We start from the raw sequence: 23,854 nt of genomic DNA, 5'->3' as shown, positions 1-23,854 counted from the left end.
GATTTATTTATTTGGCGTGTACACGTCCACACATTGCTTTCTCAGTGGGAGTACTTTCCAGGTTTATGCATTCCCCTCCACAACATCACTTTGGTGCTGCAAAAGGAGTGTTACACTATGTTGCTGGAACAGTCCAATTTGGATTATGGTATAGCCATGCATCCGATTTCAAGTTGATCGGTTATACGGACAGCGATTGGGCAGGCTGTTTGGAGGACAGAAGAAGCACCTCTGGTTACGTGTTTAGTCTTGGATCTGGTTGATATGTTGGAGTTCGAAGAAGCAAGAATCTACAGCACTTTCAACGTCTGAAGCTGAATACGCAGCAGCGACAACATCAGCCTGTCAAGCAGTTTGGCTACGTCGTATTCTTGCAGATTTTGCTCAAGTCCAATCTGAACCAACGGAGATATTTTGTGACAATAACGCAGTATTTCCATGTCGAAGAATCCAACCTACCATGGAAGGACAAAGCACATAGATATTCGAGTACACTTTATTCGAGATCTTGTGTCAATGAATTTAGTAACTTCAAAGTATTGCAGTACGCATGAGCAGGTGGCTGACATCATGACCAAGTCACTTACTCGAGACAAGCATATTCACTTCCGATCGAAGCTTGGTGTTTGCACTTTCGAATCAAGGGGGAGTGTTAAGATTTGATTCAAAAATAATTAGGATATATTTTATATTTATTAATTACTATATTCAGTTTTAAAAGGTGGATTTGATTAATAATTATTCCATATTTATCTTGGAATGTAATCTCAATATATTGAGATGTTTCCCCTTGAACAATATGAAGGACTTTGAAGTTTATCCAAAAAAGAAGCACTGCACGTCCTCTCCTCTCTGCTCTGTTCGTCTCCATTGTTTACAACCTAGTTTGGTGGCAATTTCTATCTTGATTCGCAACATGAACCACTGTAACATAGATTCATTTTCATATCTCTTTCTTACTCTTATATTTAATCATTAAAATTTATATTAAAATGAATGTTTTCATTTTGAAATAACAAAAATACTTCTGATTGAGTTGGTGTGGTAGGATAGTGCGATACTCCAGCCTGTAAAGCTACGCAAAGCCGGACGTATCGTAATTGTAGACTGGCCTCGTAGGTCAACACGGTCCTTCCAGCGCACTTATATGCCTTTAAATTGCTTTTAAAATCAATTATGTAGTAGCGTTTGCGTGGTAGTTTAAATATGATGTATTTGGTATCATTGTCAAGAAGTGAGAATTGTTTGAGAACTTGTCCTGTTTTTCTATTTCTGCGCCAACACAATCTTTCTAAAGATTGTAAATAGAAGCATACTACTGCTTATGTAGCCTTAGGCTATATTAGTTCTACGACTTTTGCTAATTTTGGCGAAGGGAAGCACAGTATCTCTAATGCATCAGAGTGCGTTCTATTTCAGTTCTTGTTGTGATTAGAAAATTAGTACAAAACATGCTTAATGTAATTATATTTTAAATGGGTTTTCTTTCCCTATTGTCTCCTCTCATTTTTATTTTTCAATCAGATTTTTTTGCTTATGTTTTTGTTGGTTAATCAATGTGATTCAAATCCTTCTAATTTTTCTTTCAACTACAACAGGAACTGACCATTCAACTTCTTAACTTTGTAGAAGCTGTTATACTGCATTTTCTACACAGAAAATGCTGTAGCCTATATATGTACACATTCCCCAGATTTTATCCCGCCGCAGGTAATCCTCTTACTACATCGTAATAATATAAAAGGGAAATTTATACTCCTACCTGGTAAAATCACTTTATATGATTTATGTACAACATTGTATTATATTGTTCTATACTTTTAGGCAGCGATAGCTCTATAAATATTTTTTACCGGTATCATTATATATAAACTTACAAATAAAATTAACTAATAGGTTTAATTTTATTAAAAAAACATACGAACAATTTATCTTTTTTAATTTAAATAGATATTAGTGACACTTCAAATTTTAATTAGGACACTAGAACTTTCCACTGGTAGCATATTTATTAAATTGTAAAAATTTCCCTAGTAAAATCACTCGTGACACAACTGTGATTTAAGAATACTTCCGCCGCCCTAACTTTTAGGTTATCCAAATATTTGCATGGATAGAAGTTTGTTACGTATGATTGCGGAAACTTGTCATTTCTTACACATTACACTTCTTTGTTTGACATACAATAATGAACATGCTATTTATTGTAATTGCGGATATAACTAACCCCTTTTACGTTTACCAATAAAATGGGATTCAATTAATTGAAAGTAGCTTAATTTTAGAAAATATTAACGGAAATAACGTCGGTATCCAAACTAAATTAACTACTCTATGTTTGATTCAATAAAGTCAAAATAAACTTTAAATATCTATTATTAAACCTTGATAAATTATTTTTGTCTAATTTTGGCGTATATATGTATATTCAAAATGTCAGTGTAATGTGTTCTTATAAGGTTCCCTTATGTACCAACAACACTTAGATTTGGATATATATATATATATTATGTCTCTTATATCTAATTTCTAGAGCTCAGAATTGTTTTAGGGATAGTTAAGGTCCTAATTGACTCTACTTATCACATAGTAAATGTATACATAAGATATGGCTAGAATTAATGCTATTATCATGCGTCGCCAGTCAATGCTATGTATAGTGCTACGTGTGATATATGATAAGATCAATGATGGCATGCATTGTCAGTATTGATACTATGTCAACATGTATTTTTGTGTTACAAGCAATTAGAGCACGTGCTTTGGGTCTTTTTATTATATAATAATTAGGATTAATTCTAATTAGCACAGTAAGTGCTGCTGTTTTAAATGTGTCAAGATGAACTAATGAACCTTTAAGGTGGTCCTAAGAAGTACCATATTCTCTCACTTTTCTTGGACAGGTGGGTTTCTGCAAGTTGATCTACTAGATAAACTGATGCTGAAAATATTTTCTATCAGATGCTGTATATATAAAATGTTGGAAGAGAGTTGCAGTCTCCAATATTCGACAAGTCTTGTGCATGTATACTTACTTTATGATACAAACATATTCTGTCACAGCCACTCGGTCTATTAATGATCACTCCAGCCTGAATTAAACTGCTAAAGTATGCTGTCTTAAGCCCTCCGCAAAGATCTTACATGAGGTAAATGTTGTTTAGCTACCATTGCCGAAATATATTCCAGTTCCTACCAGGTGGTCACGGAAATATATATGATTGAATAATATACTGCTATGCAGCTTATTTGCTTACTTCCTGTTAACATCCGATCTTGTCTTACAGATTTTGGCGACGAGGTTGGCATGGCCTGCTCATCCTAGCTCATGGAATACCAAGACCTCTAATACTAAATACGATGTCGCATTACAAGTAGTTGAGTTCAGATTTATTACCGCTCCGTATATATGCTTACATTCTTGATTCAAATTGAGATGTCAAATGTTAAGTTTTGCTCAGCACTACACTAATGGATCCCTGAATCCTCTACCATTGGTGACAAAGATCAAACTGGTTGTTTGTATTCCTACTAATGAAAATATGCGTAGATGGTTGAAGATTTCTTCTGAAGAATGAACATCAACAGGGCAGTATTAAATATATATAATTCCCCAAGAAACTTTGTAGTTTTCATTGAATCCCTAGTTAATCTTCGCAGCCAATGTAGAATGATGTCTGCGTTTTGCTAGCTCGCTCCACCGTCTTGCTTTAATAGCGTACCAAGACAAGACAAGACAAGGCATTAGTAATATATATATACATATATATTCATATGTATGGAATTATACAACTATAATTTGGGCCTGTATTATTATTTTCATCCTCTATAAAAATAACCTAAAGACAAGAAGATAAAAAATAGTGAATTGGGATTTTTTTTTTTGACAAACTGTCCATATAAAAAAATGAAAATCAAAGCCCTATTGGAAAACCCTAATTTGTGTGCAGCAAGAGAAGACGTGTTGCCCTTGCCCTAAACGAAGAACTGCAGTTGAGGCCAGGCGCCGCAATAATTATCAAAAATACCCTCTCTATAAAACCCCTGCGTCCATTTCCACTCTTCACACCCTCGAAACCCATTTCTTAGTTTGTATGGCCATTCCAATATCGCTGCTGGCAGACTTATATCTATATCTATCTATATATACCAAGGCTTCCCCTTGACGATATATACGTGAGGAAGTCATTTGTAGTGTCTTTTCTTTCTGTAAAACTCAGAATTGTTGATTTCTATCTTGCAGATCCCTTGAGTTGCGCTTTAATTCTCCGGCTCCTTAATTTGTCCATCTGAAGGTAATATATGGTTCCATGTTCTGGATGTGATCTCCATCTCTTTCTCTACTCTATCCTTTCTCTTTTCACAATCTCGACTTTTTCTTTCATGGAAAGTAAAACTAGGGTTTTGATATAAGAGTTGGTGGATTTTTAAATGATTTATTATGATTATTGTTTCATCGATTTGGGGTTTTTTCAAGGAAAGTGAACTTAAGGTTTTGATTTCTTGGTTGATCTACTTTATAAATGATTCTCTCATTAAAAAATTTAGAATCGATAAGATGAGCATCAGATCTAATTATAAGAAAACCACATCCCATTATTTTTATGATTTTTCTTACATTTTATTTTCTTTAAGTTTTTTTTTGTTTTTGTTAAAATTAGATCTGATCTAAGCTGTGGTTTTTCTTTTTTGGAAAATTATATACTCAATCCTATAGGGATGTCTTGGTTTGTGTTTGAACGCAGCTTAGGAAGATCCAAAGCAAATTTACACCGGCTGCTCCTAGAATACAACTCGATCGAGGGCGATCAAATCAGGACCACGATGGAGCAGAAGGTGTATGTTCACAATGGATAAATGGTGCCATATCTATGATCAGGTATCAATGAAAAAAGCTTATATAAATAATGTTAATATATATATATATATATCGGTTCTTGGGTTATTAAATCTTGGGATTTGGAGTGGCAGTTATTTTGAAACAATTTAAAGTGATTTTTGAATGTTCTTCTTTTCAGTAACATCTAGGTAAATCAAGTAAATCAAGGTTAAAAAAATCCAAAAACCAAAAAAGATGGCTTATAAACGTCATGAGGGCTCCATATCTCATCTGACAGAGAAGGAGTTATCACCGTCAATTCCCCGTTTTTTCCATGTACTGAATGATGCTCATGTCTTACATGCACTGGTACTCTCTCATTCATGTTGAATTTTTGGACTTCTTATTCTTAACCTTTGGGAGAATGCTGCTTGTAATCACATTGTAATATGTAGTGTCTATTATTATGGGATGTAAACATAGTTTGGCGAACAATTATTGAACTTTAAGTAATTTACTACATTACACAACTATCCTCTCATCACCCCCACAAACTTGTTGGGTACTAAGTTTTATAGTTTTAGGATGTTTAGTAGCAAAATTGTTGATATGTGTAGATGAAATTCTTTTATAATTTCTGCAATTTTTATAAAGCATGCATCCTTGTAAAAAATTTAATATTTTTGCAGCGCTTGCCATCTTCATTTGCTCCAAAGGTGGAGCACTTGGTGGACCAAGAAATCCTCCTTGAGGATTTATGTGGGCAGATATGGCCTGTGACTCTATCATATGTTGACAATGCATTATCATTCGCATTGGGATGGGAAATATTTTATAGGGACCATGCTCTTGAGGGGGGATGTTCCTTGATATTTAACTATGTAGGAGAGAGGCACATGTCTGTTCAAATATATGATCCAAGTGGTTGCGAAAGAACTTGCTTCACCTATCCAGTGCGACAACTGAACAATCAGAACTGCTATAATGTTGGGGTTGAGGAGATTTCTGAAATGGGATCAGCTCCTCGAACTGCAGCCATGGGGATGCCTCAAAGAAAGGGAGTCTCTATTTCCGATATCCATAATGGTGAGATAACTTCTACCTCCCTACTTATTTCCTCTAGTTTTCTAACGTTAACAATAGATTCAATGGTATTTTGTTTTCGTAAATATTGTCCTATTTCTTACATTTGTTTAGTTGCTTTAGTGAATAGGCTAGTGTTTATTTTCGTTTGTTCTCATGAGTAGCAGTGGTTGGTCTCTAAAATATGAATGTGCAAACAATCTATTAAGAGTTTGGTCTTGAAACATGAATATTGTAGCTATTTGCGTGTATGTTATTTTCCTTAACAGTTATAATCTGAAAATTATACCTTATGAAGTTGCATATGGGGTTTATTTTATGCCATGGTATCAATCAAAGCCAATTTTATATTAATCTTATAATTTGTTAGATACTATAAATGAGAAACGATATGGAAAAGGAAAAGGGAAAGAGAAAGAGCCAATCATAGGAAGGAAACTGATCCCTGCTAGCCCAAAGATGCCTCCCCCTGGAATACTTTTTGCTTTAGTTGTTTCCCTTATATTTGATCTTTGAAAGAATTTTAAATTCTTGCATTTGTAAATGAACGGAGTTGACATACTCTCTAGATATTTTTATTACTATGTGCTTTATGTCTTATTATCTTATTAGTTTTAACTACATTCGAGGAAAATAATATAAATTGCATGTCATATGGCTTTCAATATTTTTTTAGTTTAATATTCCATCTCAATGGTTTAGGGTTTGGGAAGCCGATGGGAGGTATTGCCAAGGAGAAAATGGGTGCCTCCGGGCAAGTAATCCTAACGAAGGTAGAACTTGTGCATGTAAAACAAGAAATTTGTTTGGAAGAGGAAATGGATGCAACCCCATCTGCAAATGCTAGCCACTCATCAAAGGACCCTATTAGCCCACCGCCCGTATAGTGTTTGCTTTCTTTATTTCACTATTAATTACATCCAATCTTTTGAAACATTCTAAATTCTTGCATTTGTAACGCAATAGAGTTGACACATTCAGATAGGAGCTCTATGGATCTATTCAACTGTAAGTCTTTCCCCTCCCAACCACCTGGATTTTAATATCGGTTCTGTGCTTAAAAACATGGTGTTGTGTGCATTTTTTTCTTAGAAGATGTGAGAGATTTGTGTTTTATTTGATCAAATGTGTGCTTGTTTATATGGGTTATGAATTGCTGGAATTGATCTATTTTGCTTTTTTGGCCATTGGGTTATGTTGTAATTAAATTTGAGTCCTACTGGTATTGATGTGTTTTATTGTTTTTTATTTGTTGGAATTGAGCCATGCTGCTTCCCATTTGTTGGTTTTGTTGTGTATTATTTCTCATTTCTTGGATATTGTTGGATTTATTTGAAGGCATAAAGTAGTATGGCTGGATTAATTATATTAATTTGAAGACATCCTAAATTGAAGTAAATTATCTATAAAATGAACACAACCCAATTTATTTATTTATTTTATTCATGTGAATTACATTGTTTGATCACCTAATCTATTTTTTGATGGTACAATTCTTTGTCAATATTATTCTTTTTCTCCATTTTAAAAACTATTGTATTTTAATGAGACAAATATACTCCTACGATTAAAAAAAGGTGGGTGTAATAGTATTTATGTAAAATAATTATAAACATAAGAGTATGTTTAATACGGAGTGTTGTCTACAATTACTAAAAAAAAAGTTGTTACTTTATAATTCAACAATCAAAAATAAAAAGATATATATTTTTGTGAATAGACGGCGGGGGTGGAGTCTATAGATATGGCGTTCCTGCTACTTACGACTTAATGATCCTGTTTGAAAATAGGCCGCCATATATATATAATTTTTTTAAATAGGCTTTCGATGCTGAATTTGCCACCCAATGTCAGCGTCACATCCGTGATACCTGTGGATTTTTTTTCCATTCAAAATCAGAATTTTAACTTTGGTTAAAATTAGATCAAATTGTAAGAAAATTTACAATTTATCAGTCAATACTTTTAGAAATTGCTTTACCAGTCAAAATTGTAAAAGAAAAAATTATGGAAAAAAAAAGAAAGCAAAATAGAAAAAAATACTGTGGTTTACTGAATTTGCTTAAAACTCTTGTAGTACTAAAATTCCAATTTACTTACTTATAATTTCAAAAATGTTGTAAAAACACCCCTCCAAGCAATCAACGCAGCCACCAACCGGAAATTCCAATGCCTTCATCTCCCTGGTCGGTGAGGAAGCTGGCAGCGTCTTTATAAGACCTAGATTTCATCAAACCGCCGGATATGTTATTGGCATCGAAGAAGGCTAGGGCACAAATTTTGGAGCATAAGAATAATTTAGAAATCGATAACAAGGTCAGGCATGTTTTTTTTATTACAATCCAATCAATTTCCTTGACTTCTACTTCTGGGTGAAGAAAATTGTTCATAGTATTGAAAATGTAGTACAAACTTTTCCCTTTGTGATTTTTCTATCAGATTGATTGGTTAAAATTGTTTGGTAGTGGTTGCATGAGAAATTTTGCTATAGTGTGTTCTAATTTGATCCAATTTTGCCATAGTTGTTTCTTGTCGTGTTTATGATATACGGAAATTCATTGTTGTTGATATTTAAAATAATGTTTGCGTTTCATTCTTTGTGTGTGGGAATGGATCTTCGGTAAATCAAATTTTCTGTAAGCATTATTAAATTAAACAAATGAGTTGAGGATTTGTGGAGTTTTCGAAAGTTGTAAAGGTGATTGGTTTCCAGTGGAGAATTTTTAGGGGGTGGAGGATTCCGACAGGAAGAGAGGTGGGTGGAGGAGCCTCGGGTCAGGAAGGAAGATAGATAGGGAAGGAAGAAGAAGATGGACGTGACGGCTGACATTTCATCCATGTCAACACCACATCAGCATGGGCGAGACATGGTGGCAAATCCGTACCGGAGGACTATTTCAATGAAAGTTTTTTTCTTGCAAGATAATTTTCAAATAAAATCCATTTAGAGTTGTAAAATGATAAGACATCAATGCAAAACTAAGAAAACTAATTTACCCACCATAAATTATTTTTAATCTTACATTTACTTATAATATTTTATAAATTGTCTTTACTAAAATAAAAATAAGATGATTACGGTGTAAATAAAGAAAAATATATTAATATTAGAATCTATCAAATTTAAAGTGATAGTAAATACAATAATAGAGGGCAAATTTTATAAATATTATATGAATGTATAAATATTGAAATAAATACAACATATTTTGTATTCATTAAATACATACTTAAATAATTAGATATATATAATACATGAGAAAGGGAGACAACAAAACAAGCACATCCAGCATAATTCATCTGAAAATTGAAGTCTCAAGAACAGTGTGTAGCGCTAAACAAGTCATTGGCTAATGAGCATATGGTTATTGATAAATGAAAAACTAAGAAAGAATTCAAATTAAATAATCAAATAAATCATATTGATTTCTAGGAATAGAAAAACAGAGAAAACAAATAAGAATGTTGAAGTTATCTCACTGAATCGGAAACTTCATATGCCCCTTTTTTAAGGTAGGAGTGAGTAGGGTGGGGATCAAAGATTAATTTGCGTATGTGAGCGGACTTGTGAGTAAGAGAAGGATCCTCCTACGCCATAGTTGAATTTGAATACAGAAGAAAGGTTATGGAGGCCGTGCAGTTTCCTATCATGTTGGAAATTGGACAGAAGCCAATACAAACACGTAGAAAGCCACTTTTTTTAGAAGTAAAAACCAAACGCCCCTCTCAAAAACTAATCCAAACGGAGCCTTAGACTATCTAATTTATTTAAATAAATTTCATAGCATCTTTTAGTTATATATAATCAAGTAGTAAGAGCATATGCAATGGCTTAGGTATAAATTTGTTTATATGAGAGCATATATATATATATTGATATATTTTTTCATGCCCATTTATTTGTCTATAAAAGCATATTAAACAAATAAAGTTTAGATACATTTATTTAATAATTGCAAAGAGTTTGTTCACACCAAATGGGGCTACACCAGGATCAATGAATCCCGCTTTCCTTTCAATGATCGCCTCCTTTCTTTTACCATTTTATGCATCTCGTAAATTATAATGCGGACAAGAAACTAAATTTGATTAATACCATGACATAATAAACCACATATATAACTTCAAAACGAAGATGATTTGCACAAAGTTTGAGTCTGATGAGAAAATAAAAGGCACAAAAGAATGCTATAATATTTGTGTTTCAAGACCAAGTCTTGATAAAGTATTTGCACATTCACAATTTAGAAACCATTTAGTCATGACAACACACAATAATAGACATTAGGCAATTATGTATAGCAACAAAATAGATGTAAGAATGTGAAAAAATCAAAAAGAAAAGAAAAAAAAAAAAAAGAAAAAAGAGACAATGCAGTGAAGATTGAAGACTCAAAACATATTGTGTTCTACTCTCTCTCCATCCCACATATTATGTAGCCATTGACGATTTTATTTTATTTTATTTCTCAATTTTTTAAGGTACTATATAATACTCCCTCAGTACTAGATAATTTGGGTCTATTAGAGTAGATACCGGAATTTAGTAAAATATAATCAGTAAGTAATTTAAAAAGTGTATTACTAAAAATCTTATCGTACAATAAAAATAATTATAGATTAAGATAGCTAGTTTAATTAAGATTAAGATAACTAGTTTGATTAATATTAAGAAAAATAGAAATGATGAAATTTAAAATGTCACTACCAGAAATTGTTTAATACCTTTCGGAAAATTGTTTCAGATTTTGAAATAGATCCGAGGTTAATTTTTTAAAGCCTCGGAATTCGCTTCCGAATGGGACCGGAGGAGTAAATCTCGTTGCCATTTTGGTGGTCTCGGAAAATAGTTTCGGGATTTTCGAGACCAAATCCGAAGAGGAAGTATGCAATTATTAAAAATTGTTTAACAAAATTAATTCAAATTTTTTCTCCCCCATCTGCTGCCACCGCCAGAGAAGGAGCGCCGTAGAAGAAAAAAGAGAGGAAGAACAAGAAGCCAGCTTCGCCGCTGCTGCCGGAGAAGCTGGAGGAGGAGGAGATCACGCCGTGCCCGCCGCCGTCGTTGCCGGAGAAGAAAGAGGAGAAGTAGAGATGCCAATGCTGTCACTGCCGGAGAAGGAGGAAGAGGAGGAGCAAAACCTGCCGCAAACGCTGTTGCACCGCCGCCATCGCCGTTGCCGCCGCCGCCGAAGAGAAGAAACAGCTGCCGGCGACCTTGTTAAGATTTGATTAAAACATAATTTGGATATATTTTATATTTATTATTTACTATATTTAGTTTAAGAAGGTGAATTTTGACTAATAATTATTCCATGTTTATTTGGAATGTAATCTCAATATATTTAGATGTTTCCCATTGAATAATTAAAAGGTCTTTGAAGTTTATCCAAAAGACTCTGCAGGGCCTCTCGTCTCTCCTCTGTTCTTCTCCATTGTCTACAACCTAGTTTGGTGACAATTTCTCTCTTGATTCGCAGCAATTTTGGTATCAGAGCATAGATATGGCAAACAACTCCGGATTGAGCATCTTGCAGCCGGAAATTCCAATTCTTTCGGGCGAAAATTATGAATTTTGAAGCATTAAGATTGAAACGCTGTTCAAGTCCCATGATCTGTGGAACTTTGTCGAGACCGGATACTTGGAGCAAGATCCTGATGAAGCGATATTGGGGGAGAATAAGAAAAAATATTCCAAGGCGCTGTTCTTCATACAACAAGCAGTCCATGACTCAATCTTTTCGAAGATTTCATCAGCTTCAACATCAAACGAAGCATGAACACCTTGAAAATGGCATTTCAAGGATCTGCGAAGGTTCTTACCGTGAAGCTTCAAACTCTCAGACGTGATTTAGAAACTGCGCATATGAAGGAAGGAGAAACAGTGCAAGATTTTCTCACTAGAGTCTCTGGAGTCGTAAGCCAAATGAACTCCTACGGTGAAAGGTTAAAATTGTGGTTGCAAAAATTCTTGGAGTTTGACTCCCAAATTTGATCATGTGGTTGCCGCTATTGAAGAGTCAAAGGATTTGATCACATATTGCTTTGATGAATTGATGGGTTCACTGCAATCCCATAAAGCGAGGTTGAGCAGATCGGAAGAAAAATACGAGAGAAAGCTTTTCATGTTAAAGGTGATTCATCGCAGCAGAGAAATGAACCGAAATATGCAGGCATTAGAGGACGTGCAAGAGATCGCTACCCAGCGAGGAATGGTCGTGGGAGAGGACGGGGAGATGCACACTTCAATGATCGGACCAATAATAAGCATGGTAATAATTGACAAGGCAATAGAAGTCATGTGCAATGCTATTATTGCAAAAGGTTTGGACATGTACAAGCTGATTGCTGGAAGCGAGAAAAACTGACTCGTTATGCAGAACAACGAAATGATGAACTCAAGTTGTTTTTGACCAGCCGAGGTGATACAACCACTTCTAATAACATATGGTTTGTGGATAGCGGTTGTTCTAATCACATGACAGGGATAAAGTCGTTGTTTAAGGAGATTGACGAAACTTACAAGTTACAAGTAAGGCTCGGAGAGCAGAGGCATCGTTGAAGTCATGAATGATCGGGGTAATAAACAAATGCAAGTTGAGAGCAGAGGCATCGTTGAAGTCATGAATGATTTGAAGCTCCTTTATGATGTTTATTTTGTTCCTACGCTGACTCAAAATTTGTTGAGTGTTGGGCAACTCATTGATAGTGGATATGCCATTTTGTTTGACAATTCGTCATGCGTGATTAGACATAAAAATATCTGGTCGAGTGATTGTCAATATTCAGATGACGGCAAACAAATTATTTCCACTTGAAGTGTCGAAAGTTGATGAACGTGTACTTGGTGCCAAAGCAGCCTGCGAGTCTAAATTGTGGCATTTAAGGTATGGGCATTTAAATGTGAATGGTTTGAAATTGTTGAGTCAAAAGGATATGGTTTATGGCTTGCCTAAAATTGAATCCTTGGAGTTATGTGAGGGCTGTGTTCTTGGCAAACAAGCAAAGAGATCTTTTCCGATAGGACTTTCTAGACGTGCATCTACTTGTCTTGAGCTTATACATGCAGATTTGGTAAGCCCGATGATAACAAAATCTCTCGGTGGGAGCAGATTCTTCTTGTTGCTAACCGATGATTAGAGTCGGATGAGCTGGGTTTATTTTCTACAAGCCAATTCAGAAACATTCGATATGTTCAAAAAATTCAAGGCTCTTGTGGAAAATCAATCCGGAAAATATGTAAAGGCGCTGCGTACAGACAGAGGTGGTGAGTTTGTATCTCACAAGTTTAATCAATTTTGTGATGAGCATGGCATACGAAGAGAATTAACAGCCCCATACACTCCGGAGCAAAATGGTGTCGTCGAGCGCAAAATTAGAACAGTCGTGGAGATGGCAAGAAGCTTGCTGAATTCCAAAGGACTTCCAGATATGTTTTGGGCTGAGGCAGTAGCGACAGCAGTGTATTTTCTTAATTTATCTCCTACAAAGTCTGTTTTGAACCGCCACCATATGAGGCTTGGAATCGAAGGACTCCGAGAGTAAGCTTGATGAAGAAATCAACAAAATGCATTTTTCTTGGCTATTGTTCACAATCCAAAGCCTATATATTGTACGATCCTATTGCGGGCAAAGTTATCATAAGTAGAAATGTGGTTTTTGATGAAAAGCAAGCTGGAAGTGGGATAACAGCTCAAGGAACATTGCTGTTTGAGCTTTTGGTGAAAATGAGAACATTGGAAGGGAGATACAGCAGCTGCCTTCACCATATTCTTTAGGCTCGTCATCACCATCTTCACCTAGACTCATACCTGAAGGGTCAAGAAGCAATTATGATGAAATTTAAAATGTCACTACCAGAAATTGTTTAATACCTTTCGGAGAATTGTTTCAGATTTTGAAATAGATCCGAGGTTAATTTTTTAATGCCTCGGAATTCGCTTCCGAATGGGACCGGAGGAGTAAATTTCGTTGCCATTTTGGTGGTCTCGGAAAATAGTTTCGGGATTTTCGAGACCAAATCCGAAAAGGAAGTATGCAATTATTAAAAATTGTTTAACAAAATAAATTCAATTTTTTTCTCCCCCATCTGCTGCCACCGCCAGAGAAGGAGCGCCGTAGAAGAAAAAAGAGAGGAAGAACAAGAAGCCAGCTTCGCCGCTGCTGCCGGAGAAGCTGGAGGAGGAGGAGATCACGCCGTGCCCGCCGCCGTCGTTGCCGGAGAAGAAAGAGGAGAAGTAGAGATGCCAATGCTGTCACTGCCGGAGAAGGAGGAAGAGGAGGAGCAAAACCTGCCGCAAATGCTGTTGCACCGCCGCCATCGCCGTTGCCGCCGCCGCCGAAGAGAAGCAACAGCTGCCGGCGACCTTGTTAAGATTTGATTAAAAAATAATTTGGATATATTTTATATTTATTTTTTACTATATTTAGTTTAAGAAGGTGAATTAGACTAATAATTATTCCATGTTTATTTGGAATGTACTTTTCAGGTTTATGCATTCCCCTTCACAACATCACTTTGGTGCTGCAAAAAGAGTGTTACACTATGTTGCTGGAACAGTCCAATTTGGATTATGGTATAGCCATGCATCCGATTTCAAGTTGATCGGTTATACGGACAGCGATTGGGCACGATGTTTGGAGGACAGAAGAAGCACCTCTGGTTACGTGTTTAGTCTTGGATCTGGTTCGATATGTTGGAGTTCGAAGAAGCAAGAATCTACAGCACTTTCAACGTCTGAAGCTGAATACGCAGCAGCGACAACATCAGCCTGTCAAGCAGTTTGGCTACGTCGTATTCTTGCAGATTTTGCTCAAGTCCAATCTGAACCAACGGAGATATTTTGTGACAATAACGCAGTGATTTCCATGTCGAAGAATCCAACCTACCATGGAAGGACAAAGCACATAGATATAGATATTCGAGTACACTTTATTCGAGATCTTGTGTCAATGAATTTAGTAACTTCAAAGTATTGCAGTACGCATGAGCAGGTGGCTGACATCATGACCAAGTCACTTACTCGAGACAAGCATATTCACTTCCGATCGAAGCTTGGTGTTTGCACTTTCGAATCAAGGGGGAGTGTTAAGATTTGATTCAAAAATAATTAGGATATATTTTATATTTATTAATTACTATATTCAGTTTTAAAAGGTGGATTTGATTAATAATTATTCCATATTTATCTTGGAATGTAATCTCAATATATTGAGATGTTTCCCCTTGAACAATATGAAGGACTTTGAAGTTTATCCAAAAAAGAAGCACTGCACGTCCTCTCCTCTCTGCTCTGTTCGTCTCCATTGTTTACAACCTAGTTTGGTGGCAATTTCTATCTTGATTCGCAACATGAACCACTGTAACATAGATTCATTTTCATATCTCTTTCTTACTCTTATATTTAATCATTAAAATTTATATTAAAATGAATGTTTTCATTTTGAAATAACAAAAATACTTCTGATTGAGTTGGTGTGGTAGGATAGTGCGATACTCCAGCCTGTAAAGCTACGCAAAGCCGGACGTATCGTAATTGTAGACTGGCCTCGTAGGTCAACACGGTCCTTCCAGCGCACTTATATGCCTTTAAATTGCTTTTAAAATCAATTATGTAGTAGCGTTTGCGTGGTAGTTTAAATATGATGTATTTGGTATCATTGTCAAGAAGTGAGAATTGTTTGAGAACTTGTCCTGTTTTTCTATTTCTGCGCCAACACAATCTTTCTAAAGATTGTAAATAGAAGCATACTACTGCTTATGTAGCCTTAGGCTATATTAGTTCTACGACTTTTGCTAATTTTGGCGAAGGGAAGCACAGTATCTCTAATGCATCAGAGTGCGTTCTATTTCAGTTCTTGTTGTGATTAGAAAATTAGTACAAAACATGCTTAATGTAATTATATTTTAAATGGGTTTTCTTTCCCTATTGTCTCCTCTCATTTTTATTTTTCAATCAGATTTTTTTGCTTATGTTTTTGTTGGTTAATCAATGTGATTCAAATCCTTCTAATTTTTCTTTCAACTACAACAGGAACTGACCATTCAACTTCTTAACTTTGTAGAAGCTGTTATACTGCATTTTCTACACAGAAAATGCTGTAGCCTATATATGTACACATTCCCCAGATTTTATCCCGCCGCAGGTAATCCTCTTACTACATCGTAATAATATAAAAGGGAAATTTATACTCCTACCTGGTAAAATCACTTTATATGATTTATGTACAACATTGTATTATATTGTTCTATACTTTTAGGCAGCGATAGCTCTATAAATATTTTTTACCGGTATCATTATATATAAACTTACAAATAAAATTAACTAATAGGTTTAATTTTATTAAAAAAACATACGAACAATTTATCTTTTTTAATTTAAATAGATATTAGTGACACTTCAAATTTTAATTAGGACACTAGAACTTTCCACTGGTAGCATATTTATTAAATTGTAAAAATTTCCCTAGTAAAATCACTCGTGACACAACTGTGATTTAAGAATACTTCCGCCGCCCTAACTTTTAGGTTATCCAAATATTTGCATGGATAGAAGTTTGTTACGTATGATTGCGGAAACTTGTCATTTCTTACACATTACACTTCTTTGTTTGACATACAATAATGAACATGCTATTTATTGTAATTGCGGATATAACTAACCCCTTTTACGTTTACCAATAAAATGGGATTCAATTAATTGAAAGTAGCTTAATTTTAGAAAATATTAACGGAAATAACGTCGGTATCCAAACTAAATTAACTACTCTATGTTTGATTCAATAAAGTCAAAATAAACTTTAAATATCTATTATTAAACCTTGATAAATTATTTTTGTCTAATTTTGGCGTATATATGTATATTCAAAATGTCAGTGTAATGTGTTCTTATAAGGTTCCCTTATGTACCAACAACACTTAGATTTGGATATATATATATATTATGTCTCTTATATCTAATTTCTAGAGCTCAGAATTGTTTTAGGGATAGTTAAGGTCCTAATTGACTCTACTTATCACATAGTAAATGTATACATAAGATATGGCTAGAATTAATGCTATTATCATGCGTCGCCAGTCAATGCTATGTATAGTGCTACGTGTGATATATGATAAGATCAATGATGGCATGCATTGTCAGTATTGATACTATGTCAACATGTATTTTTGTGTTACAAGCAATTAGAGCACGTGCTTTGGGTCTTTTTATTATATAATAATTAGGATTAATTCTAATTAGCACAGTAAGTGCTGCTGTTTTAAATGTGTCAAGATGAACTAATGAACCTTTAAGGTGGTCCTAAGAAGTACCATATTCTCTCACTTTTCTTGGACAGGTGGGTTTCTGCAAGTTGATCTACTAGATAAACTGATGCTGAAAATATTTTCTATCAGATGCTGTATATATAAAATGTTGGAAGAGAGTTGCAGTCTCCAATATTCGACAAGTCTTGTGCATGTATACTTACTTTATGATACAAACATATTCTGTCACAGCCACTCGGTCTATTAATGATCACTCCAGCCTGAATTAAACTGCTAAAGTATGCTGTCTTAAGCCCTCCGCAAAGATCTTACATGAGGTAAATGTTGTTTAGCTACCATTGCCGAAATATATTCCAGTTCCTACCAGGTGGTCACGGAAATATATATGATTGAATAATATACTGCTATGCAGCTTATTTGCTTACTTCCTGTTAACATCCGATCTTGTCTTACAGATTTTGGCGACGAGGTTGGCATGGCCTGCTCATCCTAGCTCATGGAATACCAAGACCTCTAATACTAAATACGATGTCGCATTACAAGTAGTTGAGTTCAGATTTATTACCGCTCCGTATATATGCTTACATTCTTGATTCAAATTGAGATGTCAAATGTTAAGTTTTGCTCAGCACTACACTAATGGATCCCTGAATCCTCTACCATTGGTGACAAAGATCAAACTGGTTGTTTGTATTCCTACTAATGAAAATATGCGTAGATGGTTGAAGATTTCTTCTGAAGAATGAACATCAACAGGGCAGTATTAAATATATATAATTCCCCAAGAAACTTTGTAGTTTTCATTGAATCCCTAGTTAATCTTCGCAGCCAATGTAGAATGATGTCTGCGTTTTGCTAGCTCGCTCCACCGTCTTGCTTTAATAGCGTACCAAGACAAGACAAGACAAGGCATTAGTAATATATATATACATATATATTCATATGTATGGAATTATACAACTATAATTTGGGCCTGTATTATTATTTTCATCCTCTATAAAAATAACCTAAAGACAAGAAGATAAAAAATAGTGAATTGGGATTTTTTTTTTTGACAAACTGTCCATATAAAAAAATGAAAATCAAAGCCCTATTGGAAAACCCTAATTTGTGTGCAGCAAGAGAAGACGTGTTGCCCTTGCCCTAAACGAAGAACTGCAGTTGAGGCCAGGCGCCGCAATAATTATCAAAAATACCCTCTCTATAAAACCCCTGCGTCCATTTCCACTCTTCACACCCTCGAAACCCATTTCTTAGTTTGTATGGCCATTCCAATATCGCTGCTGGCAGACTTATATCTATATCTATCTATATATACCAAGGCTTCCCCTTGACGATATATACGTGAGGAAGTCATTTGTAGTGTCTTTTCTTTCTGTAAAACTCAGAATTGTTGATTTCTATCTTGCAGATCCCTTGAGTTGCGCTTTAATTCTCCGGCTCCTTAATTTGTCCATCTGAAGGTAATATATGGTTCCATGTTCTGGATGTGATCTCCATCTCTTTCTCTACTCTATCCTTTCTCTTTTCACAATCTCGACTTTTTCTTTCATGGAAAGTAAAACTAGGGTTTTGATATAAGAGTTGGTGGATTTTTAAATGATTTATTATGATTATTGTTTCATCGATTTGGGGTTTTTTCAAGGAAAGTGAACTTAAGGTTTTGATTTCTTGGTTGATCTACTTTATAAATGATTCTCTCATTAAAAAATTTAGAATCGATAAGATGAGCATCAGATCTAATTATAAGAAAACCACATCCCATTATTTTTATGATTTTTCTTACATTTTATTTTCTTTAAGTTTTTTTTTGTTTTTGTTAAAATTAGATCTGATCTAAGCTGTGGTTTTTCTTTTTTGGAAAATTATATACTCAATCCTATAGGGATGTCTTGGTTTGTGTTTGAACGCAGCTTAGGAAGATCCAAAGCAAATTTACACCGGCTGCTCCTAGAATACAACTCGATCGAGGGCGATCAAATCAGGACCACGATGGAGCAGAAGGTGTATGTTCACAATGGATAAATGGTGCCATATCTATGATCAGGTATCAATGAAAAAAGCTTATATAAATAATGTTAATATATATATATATATATCGGTTCTTGGGTTATTAAATCTTGGGATTTGGAGTGGCAGTTATTTTGAAACAATTTAAAGTGATTTTTGAATGTTCTTCTTTTCAGTAACATCTAGGTAAATCAAGGTTAAAAAAATCCAAAAACCAAAAAAGATGGCTTATAAACGTCATGAGGGCTCCATATCTCATCTGACAGAGAAGGAGTTATCACCGTCAATTCCCCGTTTTTTCCATGTACTGAATGATGCTCATGTCTTACATGCACTGGTACTCTCTCATTCATGTTGAATTTTTGGACTTCTTATTCTTAACCTTTGGGAGAATGCTGCTTGTAATCACATTGTAATATGTAGTGTCTATTATTATGGGATGTAAACATAGTTTGGCGAACAATTATTGAACTTTAAGTAATTTACTACATTACACAACTATCCTCTCATCACCCCCACAAACTTGTTGGGTACTAAGTTTTATAGTTTTAGGATGTTTAGTAGCAAAATTGTTGATATGTGTAGATGAAATTCTTTTATAATTTCTGCAATTTTTATAAAGCATGCATCCTTGTAAAAAATTTAATATTTTTGCAGCGCTTGCCATCTTCATTTGCTCCAAAGGTGGAGCACTTGGTGGACCAAGAAATCCTCCTTGAGGATTTATGTGGGCAGATATGGCCTGTGACTCTATCATATGTTGACAATGCATTATCATTCGCATTGGGATGGGAAATATTTTATAGGGACCATGCTCTTGAGGGGGGATGTTCCTTGATATTTAACTATGTAGGAGAGAGGCACATGTCTGTTCAAATATATGATCCAAGTGGTTGCGAAAGAACTTGCTTCACCTATCCAGTGCGACAACTGAACAATCAGAACTGCTATAATGTTGGGGTTGAGGAGATTTCTGAAATGGGATCAGCTCCTCGAACTGCAGCCATGGGGATGCCTCAAAGAAAGGGAGTCTCTATTTCCGATATCCATAATGGTGAGATAACTTCTACCTCCCTACTTATTTCCTCTAGTTTTCTAACGTTAACAATAGATTCAATGGTATTTTGTTTTCGTAAATATTGTCCTATTTCTTACATTTGTTTAGTTGCTTTAGTGAATAGGCTAGTGTTTATTTTCGTTTGTTCTCATGAGTAGCAGTGGTTGGTCTCTAAAATATGAATGTGCAAACAATCTATTAAGAGTTTGGTCTTGAAACATGAATATTGTAGCTATTTGCGTGTATGTTATTTTCCTTAACAGTTATAATCTGAAAATTATACCTTATGAAGTTGCATATGGGGTTTATTTTATGCCATGGTATCAATCAAAGCCAATTTTATATTAATCTTATAATTTGTTAGATACTATAAATGAGAAACGATATGGAAAAGGAAAAGGGAAAGAGAAAGAGCCAATCATAGGAAGGAAACTGATCCCTGCTAGCCCAAAGATGCCTCCCCCTGGAATACTTTTTGCTTTAGTTGTTTCCCTTATATTTGATCTTTGAAAGAATTTTAAATTCTTGCATTTGTAAATGAACGGAGTTGACATACTCTCTAGATATTTTTATTACTATGTGCTTTATGTCTTATTATCTTATTAGTTTTAACTACATTCGAGGAAAATAATATAAATTGCATGTCATATGGCTTTCAATATTTTTTTAGTTTAATATTCCATCTCAATGGTTTAGGGTTTGGGAAGCCGATGGGAGGTATTGCCAAGGAGAAAATGGGTGCCTCCGGGCAAGTAATCCTAACGAAGGTAGAACTTGTGCATGTAAAACAAGAAATTTGTTTGGAAGAGGAAATGGATGCAACCCCATCTGCAAATGCTAGCCACTCATCAAAGGACCCTATTAGCCCACCGCCCGTATAGTGTTTGCTTTCTTTATTTCACTATTAATTACATCCAATCTTTTGAAACATTCTAAATTCTTGCATTTGTAACGCAATAGAGTTGACACATTCAGATAGGAGCTCTATGGATCTATTCAACTGTAAGTCTTTCCCCTCCCAACCACCTGGATTTTAATATCGGTTCTGTGCTTAAAAACATGGTGTTGTGTGCATTTTTTTCTTAGAAGATGTGAGAGATTTGTGTTTTATTTGATCAAATGTGTGCTTGTTTATATGGGTTATGAATTGCTGGAATTGATCTATTTTGCTTTTTTGGCCATTGGGTTATGTTGTAATTAAATTTGAGTCCTACTGGTATTGATGTGTTTTATTGTTTTTTATTTGTTGGAATTGAGCCATGCTGCTTCCCATTTGTTGGTTTTGTTGTGTATTATTTCTCATTTCTTGGATATTGTTGGATTTATTTGAAGGCATAAAGTAGTATGGCTGGATTAATTATATTAATTTGAAGACATCCTAAATTGAAGTAAATTATCTATAAAATGAACACAACCCAATTTATTTATTTATTTTATTCATGTGAATTACATTGTTTGATCACCTAATCTATTTTTTGATGGTACAATTCTTTGTCAATATTATTCTTTTTCTCCATTTTAAAAACTATTGTATTTTAATGAGACAAATATACTCCTACGATTAAAAAAAGGTGGGTGTAATAGTATTTATGTAAAATAATTATAAACATAAGAGTATGTTTAATACGGAGTGTTGTCTACAATTACTAAAAAAAAAGTTGTTACTTTATAATTCAACAATCAAAAATAAAAAGATATATATTTTTGTGAATAGACGGCGGGGGTGGAGTCTATAGATATGGCGTTCCTGCTACTTACGACTTAATGATCCTGTTTGAAAATAGGCCGCCATATATATATAATTTTTTTAAATAGGCTTTCGATGCTGAATTTGCCACCCAATGTCAGCGTCACATCCGTGATACCTGTGGATTTTTTTTCCATTCAAAATCAGAATTTTAACTTTGGTTAAAATTAGATCAAATTGTAAGAAAATTTACAATTTATCAGTCAATACTTTTAGAAATTGCTTTACCAGTCAAAATTGTAAAAGAAAAAATTATGGAAAAAAAAAGAAGCAAAATAGAAAAAAATACTGTGGTTTACTGAATTTGCTTAAAACTCTTGTAGTACTAAAATTCCAATTTACTTACTTATAATTTCAAAAATGTTGTAAAAACACCCCTCCAAGCAATCAACGCAGCCACCAACCGGAAATTCCAATGCCTTCATCTCCCTGGTCGGTGAGGAAGCTGGCAGCGTCTTTATAAGACCTAGATTTCATCAAACCGCCGGATATGTTATTGGCATCGAAGAAGGCTAGGGCACAAATTTTGGAGCATAAGAATAATTTAGAAATCGATAACAAGGTCAGGCATGTTTTTTTTATTACAATCCAATCAATTTCCTTGACTTCTACTTCTGGGTGAAGAAAATTGTTCATAGTATTGAAAATGTAGTACAAACTTTTCCCTTTGTGATTTTTCTATCAGATTGATTGGTTAAAATTGTTTGGTAGTGGTTGCATGAGAAATTTTGCTATAGTGTGTTCTAATTTGATCCAATTTTGCCATAGTTGTTTCTTGTCGTGTTTATGATATATGGAAATTCATTGTTGTTGATATTTAAAATAATGTTTGCGTTTCATTCTTTGTGTGTGGGAATGGATCTTCGGTAAATCAAATTTTCTGTAAGCATTATTAAATTAAACAAATGAGTTGAGGATTTGTGGAGTTTTCGAAAGTTGTAAAGGTGATTGGTTTCCAGTGGAGAATTTTTAGGGGGTGGAGGATTCCGACAGGAAGAGAGGTGGGTGGAGGAGCCTCGGGTCAGGAAGGAAGATAGATAGGGAAGGAAGAAGAAGATGGACGTGACGGCTGACATTTCATCCATGTCAACACCACATCAGCATGGGCGAGACATGGTGGCAAATCCGTACCGGAGGACTATTTCAATGAAAGTTTTTTTCTTGCAAGATAATTTTCAAATAAAATCCATTTAGAGTTGTAAAATGATAAGACATCAATGCAAAACTAAGAAAACTAATTTACCCACCATAAATTATTTTTAATCTTACATTTACTTATAATATTTTATAAATTGTCTTTACTAAAATAAAAATAAGATGATTACGGTGTAAATAAAGAAAAATATATTAATATCAGAATCTATCAAATTTAAAGTGATAGTAAATACAATAATAGAGGGCAAATTTTATAAATATTATATGAATGTATAAATATTGAAATAAATACAACATATTTTGTATTCATTAAATACATACTTAAATAATTAGATATATATAATACATGAGAAAGGGAGACAACAAAACAAGCACATCCAGCATAATTCATCTGAAAATTGAAGTCTCAAGAACAGTGTGTAGCGCTAAACAAGTCATTGGCTAATGAGCATATGGTTATTGATAAATGAAAAACTAAGAAAGAATTCAAATTAAATAATCAAATAAATCATATTGATTTCTAGGAATAGAAAAACAGAGAAAACAAATAAGAATGTTGAAGTTATCTCACTGAATCGGAAACTTCATATGCCCCTTTTTTAAGGTAGGAGTGAGTAGGGTGGGGATCAAAGATTAATTTGCGTATGTGAGCGGACTTGTGAGTAAGAGAAGGATCCTCCTACGCCATAGTTGAATTTGAATACAGAAGAAAGGTTA

At 34.5% G+C, this 23,854-nt stretch overlaps 2 protein-coding genes across 6 annotated transcripts in view; both read left to right on the top strand.

The window, feature by feature from the left end:
• Nucleotides 1–2,988: 2,988 nt before the first annotated feature.
• LOC127251325 (B3 domain-containing protein Os12g0591400-like) overlaps nt 2,989–23,854 on the top strand; it is a 32,933-nt gene continuing 12,067 nt past the window's right edge. The window contains exons 1-8 of one of the 3 annotated variants that reach the window (XM_051274988.1): nt 2,989–3,149; nt 3,288–3,377; nt 4,244–4,295; nt 4,746–4,879; nt 5,019–5,188; nt 5,509–5,905; nt 6,605–6,783; nt 21,196–21,331. In XM_051274988.1, the coding sequence (XP_051130945.1) occupies nt 5,075–5,188; nt 5,509–5,905; nt 6,605–6,783; nt 21,196–21,201 (696 nt within the window). In that variant the 5' untranslated portion in view covers nt 2,989–3,149; nt 3,288–3,377; nt 4,244–4,295; nt 4,746–4,879; nt 5,019–5,074 and the 3' untranslated portion in view covers nt 21,202–21,331. Of the gene's footprint in view, nt 3,150–3,287; nt 3,378–4,243; nt 4,296–4,745; nt 4,880–5,018; nt 5,189–5,508; nt 5,906–6,604; nt 6,784–6,868; nt 7,193–21,195; nt 21,332–23,854 lie in introns of those variants that run through there. The other 2 variants (XM_051274987.1, XM_051274989.1) reach the window with 2 other exon arrangements.
• On the top strand, nt 17,349–21,202 carry LOC127251323 (B3 domain-containing protein Os12g0591400-like). 3 transcript variants are annotated; one of them, XM_051274984.1, is made up of 7 exons: nt 17,349–17,485; nt 17,624–17,713; nt 18,580–18,631; nt 19,082–19,215; nt 19,355–19,515; nt 19,836–20,232; nt 20,932–21,202. In XM_051274984.1, the coding sequence occupies exons 5-7, from the start codon at nt 19,402–19,404 to the stop codon at nt 21,114–21,116; spliced, it is 696 nt and encodes a 231-aa protein (XP_051130941.1). In that variant the 5' UTR covers nt 17,349–17,485; nt 17,624–17,713; nt 18,580–18,631; nt 19,082–19,215; nt 19,355–19,401; the 3' UTR covers nt 21,117–21,202. The 3 variants fall into 3 exon arrangements, with proteins under 3 accessions (XP_051130941.1, XP_051130942.1, XP_051130943.1); XM_051274985.1 differs by lacking the exons at nt 17,349–17,485; nt 17,624–17,713 and having other exon boundaries at nt 18,491–18,631; XM_051274986.1 differs by lacking the exons at nt 17,349–17,485; nt 17,624–17,713; nt 18,580–18,631; nt 19,355–19,515.

The sequence above is a fragment of the Andrographis paniculata genome, unplaced genomic scaffold (genome assembly GCF_009805555.1).
Source record: "Andrographis paniculata isolate CXL003 unplaced genomic scaffold, ASM980555v1 Contig44END, whole genome shotgun sequence".
Taxonomy (NCBI): Eukaryota; Viridiplantae; Streptophyta; class Magnoliopsida; order Lamiales; family Acanthaceae; genus Andrographis; species Andrographis paniculata.
This window is presented reverse-complemented; position numbering and strand designations above follow the sequence as displayed.